At 46.4% G+C, this 6,000-nt stretch overlaps 1 protein-coding gene across 2 annotated transcripts in view; it reads left to right on the forward strand.

Annotated features, from left to right (window-relative positions):
• WNK2 (WNK lysine deficient protein kinase 2) overlaps positions 1 to 4,393 on the forward strand; it is a 110,624-nt gene extending 106,231 nt beyond the window's left edge. The window contains exon 29 of one of the 2 annotated variants that reach the window (XM_071813018.1): positions 3,188 to 3,274. In XM_071813018.1, coding sequence (XP_071669119.1) covers positions 3,188 to 3,194 — 7 coding nt within the window. In that variant the 3' untranslated portion in view covers positions 3,195 to 3,274. Of the gene's footprint in view, positions 1 to 3,187 lie in introns of both variants that reach the window. The other variant, XM_071813016.1, reaches the window with a different exon arrangement.
• Positions 4,394 to 6,000: the final 1,607 nt, after the last annotated feature.

Here is a 6,000-nt window from a genome sequence, read left to right on the forward strand (position 1 = left end):
AATGAGCCGTTGATCAGAAGGGACTTGACTGGGGCGATACTTTGCTTCTGCAGGTGGGTCTGTTTGTGGAACCGTCCCTGCAGAAGCAGCAGGAAGGTGATGTTCCCGCCCTGACTGTGCTGGTTCTTCCATTAATGCAGATAAGCTCCAGAACCACAACATAATGAAATGGGTATCGGGAGCTATTAGGTTAAAAATTTTGCATTATGAAAGAATTTGTTGCTCAGAGGGGTTTGAATGTGCTGTGATGCTGACATCAGCTGTGTTGTAAATAGATTACTTGTAGCTGATTCATTATAAAATGTCAAGCTTGTGCCAATAGGCAGCAAGTTTTGTAAATTGTGGTCCTTTCTGCTTTTATTTTTTTCAGACTGATACTTGTAGTCTACTATTAAGATTGTTGTATAAACACTTGGAACTACATTTGACTATAAGACTTTTCCCTTGAAATAACTTTCACATGAAAAGTTTAGAGGCTGTGCAATTCAAGCTCTCAGCCTTACATGCAGAGCCTCATTAAGCTTTAGATTTTCCTTGATAAGTGTGGAGCAGCTATGCATGGAAGACAACCTGCTATTTTGATAAAGTATGTGTTATGACAGTGAAATTCTTGTGACAAGTTCTTGGTTTTTCAAGGTCTGGTGAGCAGGGGAAGCTTGGATTAATTTCTTTTGATGTCGTGCCGCTGGATGGATTTGCCACATACATTTAGCACATTGTTGTAGTCCCACAGTAACAAGGCAGAAGGAGAAGTTAGTACTTTTTTTTCCCCTTAGAAATGGGCAGATTCCCCCTACTTTGCCTTTCATTGTGGAGGCACCACTTAGCGCAGCTATGGTACCGTTGCTCTCGAGAAGCCTCAAGTGACAGCGTGGGCATGGCGAGAGCCTCCTGAGCCACTCTTCTGGGAATGTTTGGTGTCTATCCTAGTTTTTCTGAGATATTCAGGGCTTTGACACCTTGTAAAAACCTAAGAAACTGAAGAAGAAATAAGCAGCTGCCAGTCCTACTCAAATAGATGTTCTTTAGGTCTCACATAAAATACCCCAAAGAAGTATTTACTCATGTGTGTTGGTTTTTAATTACTCTGCAAATAAGGTAAAAACTTCCTCAGCATTCAGTTTTTGTTTCTCAGGCTAGATAGACTACATCTAATACCTTTCTTACTGTCAGTCAGCAGATGTGCAATCTCTGCCTTTTTCCCATAGTTTTCCCCAGCCCAGAGAAAATTTTGAGTATAACCACCTTCATTGATCTCTTCAGTGCTGTCGCCCTTTCCATCGTCGGAAAGTTCAGGCTGACTTCAGAATAAGTCAAGAGGTTGCCTGTGGGCCACGGGTTTGTATGGAGAGCCAGGTGCCTGGAGCTCTGGTTTTGGTTTGATGGCGACCTGTGCTGTACCCAGGGCTCGGCCCCACTGCCCTCTTAAGACTTTACCCTGTTACCTGGAGATAGATAATTTTGTCTTATTTTGCTTTCCTGGGTGAACTTCTGTGCCAAATGCTGGCTATCAATAGCGAGCAGATACTGAGAACAGGGTGGATTCAAGTGGAGCTGCAGAACTGATGTTCAAAAGCTCAGGGAGGAATTATGATCAATATATGATGTTTTTTCTTCCTTTTAAAAGCAATTCTTCCTATGAGAGCAGGAAATAGGGGAGAAAGTTGGGACCACACTTAATAAAAGCGAAGTCTGAAATGTGGAGGCCCACTAGGAGCGATGCCTAAACAGAGGACATCTGTTTGCACAATTCACTGTTGTCCCCAAGATCCCTCGCGTTCCCTGTGTTCTAAAAGACTCGTTGCATTTTTTCTGAAAGCATCTAGCAAACTATATGCTATATAAAACCCATATATGCTTGCAGATCCAGTCACGGCGTGCATGTTTCCGTGCCATAGAGCAAAGGGCTTTGGTGTGTGTCACCAGCACAGCTGATGTCTGCCGGTGGGGCACACACCAGGGACACGCGGGGGCACTCTGCTGCTGCATCAGCCTTGTGCTGTGCTCTCGGTGCCCTTGTTACTCTGGTGCTGTCATTTCAAGCCCTCAGCATCTCTGTGTCCTTTTGTGTCTGGCTGCCCACCTCACACTGTGGCCTGTGGAGCGTGATGGAGGCTGAGGGGCCTGTCCCCGGCTGGCAGGAGGGAGGGAGGCAAGGGAGGCGAGCTGGGGCCGTGCTGCTGGGCCTGGGGTGAGGGGAGCCAGTGCCCAGGCCTTGCCCCAGCGGCCTCACCATCCCTGCAGCCACTGGCTGGCACCTAGTGCCATGTCCCTCTCCCCACCTCGCTGAGTGACACTGCCCCACAAACCAAGACAGACAGAATCCCAGAATGTCAGGGGTTGGAAGGGACCTGGAAAGCTCATCCAGTGCAATCCCCCTGCCGGAGCAGGAACACCCAGCTGAGGTTACACAGGAAGGTGTCCAGGCGGGTTTGAATGTCTGCAGAGAAGGAGACTCCACAACCTCCCTGGGCAGCCTGGGCCAGGCTCTGCCACCCTCACCAGGAACAAGTTTCTTTTCCTCTTTAAGTGGAACCTCCTGTGTTCTGGTTTGTACCCATTGCCCCTTGTCCTATCCCTGGTTGTCACTGAGAAGAGCCTGGCTCCATCCTCCTGACACTCACCCTTTCCATACTGATCCCCATGAACGAGTCACCCCTCAGTCTCCTCCAGCTCCAGAGCCCCAGCTCCCTCAGCCTTTCCTCACACAGGAGATGCTCCACTCCCTTCAGCATCTTGGTGGCTGCGCTGGACTCTCTCCAGCAGTTCCCTGTCCTTCTGGAACTGAGGGGCCACAACTGGACACAATATTCCAGATGTGGTCTCACCAGGGCAGAGTAGAGGGGCAGGAGAACCTCTCTCGAAGCCTTGCCGGCTTTTTCCATTTCTGCCTCTGAGGAGACTCGCTCTTCCCCTGTGGGAGTCGGGACTCTGGTCTCAGTGACTCCACAAGGTGCCTGGGTTCTGCCACCAACATAAATACATTTGTTTGAGCTTCCAGTGTGACACAAGCCCTATGGGAACAGCGGTTTCGGTTTGTGTCCCCATGGTACCCAACACGCAGTGGCCGGCACGCTCTGGCAAAGCGTCTTCCGTGCGCTCTGGCTCCGCGATCTCATGCGACCCTGTTGGTTTTTGTCTGGGTTTTCCTCTATGTGAAATCCACATATGGATTTTTTTCTTTTAGATTCTGAAAATGAGATCGTCAGCGACTGACACGTGGCCCCCTCAGCTACGGTGCCAAGCGCGAGGCCCCGCTGCGGCTAAGGAGGAGGAAGAGGAAGATGGGAAGTGATTTATCATGTGTGAGAAATTCTGTGCCGTTCTGGTCCATTCAACGCAATTTTGTAACTTCTTTCTAATAATTTTTTTTATTTATAGTTGGAAATACAAAAAATGTTATGCAAAAAAAAAAAATAAAGGAAAATTATTTTGGGGGAAAAAGGATTTTGTTCCAAATTGTTCCCTTCTGTTGTGAGCCAGGTTCCCGTGAGCAGCGGCTGGAGAAGAGGGGGGAGGAGGCACTCCTTCAAATACTTTTTGTTCCACACAATTAATTGTAATTTAAATCATTTTCCAAAAGATAAGCTAGGCACGCATATTCAGATTCTAGTACAAGGAAGATAAGTTCCTATTCCATTTAAATTTCTCACCATTCTTCTGTAAAGATAATACTCTATTTTAAATCTGCTTACATCAAGTAAAGAAACCTGCAGAGACTTCACCGGAGAGTAAGTTTGTACTTGTCACTTCCCTTTTTGCCTCTTTCTTTTTCTTATATATTGGCTGCATTTTCTTGCTAGAGTTAAATACAGTTCTCGAGTCACTTCTAATTTTAAATGTAAGACTAAAATCCTTCTACAGACGAGTCAGTAATTGGAGCAATTTTTAAAAGACTTTAAAGTGCCTTCAACAAGCTAAAATTACATAGTGGGAGATTTCTTTTACTTGATTCACTAACAATGGGTTTCAGCTGTCTCCTGGGCTGAGGTGATGTACAAAGTAGCTTGTAGCAATAATCTCATTAGTAATAATTTATTACAAAAGACTACTGGATTTTTTTTTTAGAAAGGCAGTTTTAGTGCTGTTCTGAGGAGCAGGACAGACCGCTGCTCTTCCCATTACATTTAGGCCCCAAACTCTTCTGACCCTCTGCTGCTGTGCTATGCACCCAAGGTCTTCAGTTGCTTCCCCTGTAGGCAGTTCCAGACCACAATGTTCTGACCTTCTCACTCTTGTTTTTGATACTGGAAAAACAGGAATTTGTTTGCCCGTAAGCCTTTCAGTGCCATCCTGTCTCGCAGCTGGAGCCTGGCATATTGTTTCATTGTTATCTGCCATGTCTGTCTCTTCCAGATCTCAGTTCTAAATAATAAATCTTATTTTGATGCCATTGTTCCCTATTTCCTTTCCACCTCACCTTCTTTTGCCCATCAGCAAGGGTGATGAGAGCGCAGGTGGATTTAGATCTGTTGCTGAAGCTCAAGAGCCCTGAAGCAAAGGACCATTAAAATACTTTGTAAATTCAGTGTTTTGAAGGCCGGAGGCCAAAATTATATTTATTTGTGTTAACTTTCTGCTTTTCTGGGGTGCCTCCTGTCCTATCCCCATCTTGGGAAAGGGACTGATCTCCTCCATGAGAGCAGGGGCTGGGTAAGTGGTAAAGGCTGTTGCTAAACTGTTGCTTGCCTTGGCCTCTTCTGGTTGTAGGAGGAGCCAAATCTGTTTCCCTTTTTAATGGGTGGGAGATGCGGGGTCCAACCACATGCTGCACCTCCCATTTTCTATTTTGGTTGCTATCGTCTTTCCTTTGGCTATGGATACACCTCCCTCGCCCACCGGTCCCGCATGCTGGGTCATGGCCCTCAGGTGCTTTTCCAGGGCTGAGTCGCTATTCCAGTGATCATGGCAACAAAACCCTGTGCCCTCACCTGAGATATTTATTCCCTAGAAGTTTAAAAGACTCCTTTCTGCAGGGAAATCCCTTGCTGGCTCTCCTGGGGTCTGGGTCATCTTCAGCGTGAGCAGCCTCCATCAGTTTTTCTGTTGCTGGACCCTCTTCACTCCTGCAGAACCTTCGGCTCCTCTGCAGCCCCAGCTGTGACTGTGGGGAGCCAATGGGCCTCCCACTCCAGATAAGTATTTTGCAAATAATCTATCAATATTCAAATTAAATGTAAGGATTAGTATCAGGCTGAAAGATCAGGAGCAGAAACTGTGGCAAACCCTGGATGGTGGTTGCTCCCCACCTCTAGCTTTAAATAATCTATTCTGTAAAAGGCTGCTCCATTTTGGGGTGTAGTTCATGTATTTACTGCTCGCATTGCTGTTTGAAATGAAAGCCATAAGCCATGCTCAGGGTCCTTGAGCTCCCTCAGTATGAACCACTGATGTGGATCCTCTGTGGAGGAAGAGCTGAGCTTTGGTGCTTTTCCTCCCTGTCTGCTGTCTCGAGTTTCTCTCTTCCTTGCAGAGCAATAACAAATGTTCTCCTCTCAATGTGATGCTGAGCTAACACTATGGCTCTTCATGGCATCCATGAATATTTCAAGTCACTGGTAATATCTGTCTGTTCAGAGCTGCCAGCAATCTCACCATCTCCTCTGAACACTTCATATATATTAATATTTGCCATTCTAAAATGATTAACACTGTGCTGAAGCTGTTACAGTGTTCCTGGGTAGTGTCACTTAAAGAATCACCCTGGAGCTCATTCTTTGTAGCACTGCCCTTGCCTTTGCTGCTTGGCTCAAGTTCACAGGAAGCCCAGGAGGCTCCTCTGCCTCTTGGGAAGTCTCCAAGTAATGCTGATCCCTAACAAATATTCTCCCGTGTGACCTGTGAGTCAACGCAGTTCATAGAGGCCTGTGCCAGCTCCTGAAAAAACACCTTAAAAAAAAAAAAACCAAAAAACAAAAAACAGGCAAACAAACAAAAAAAAGCCTTCCACTTTGGGTGCTGGGTGCTGTAGAAGCAATCTGGCACATTTGGTTTGCCCAA

This window comes from Patagioenas fasciata, chromosome 10 (genome assembly GCF_037038585.1).
Source record: "Patagioenas fasciata isolate bPatFas1 chromosome 10, bPatFas1.hap1, whole genome shotgun sequence".
In the NCBI taxonomy this organism is placed as follows: domain Eukaryota; kingdom Metazoa; phylum Chordata; class Aves; order Columbiformes; family Columbidae; genus Patagioenas; species Patagioenas fasciata.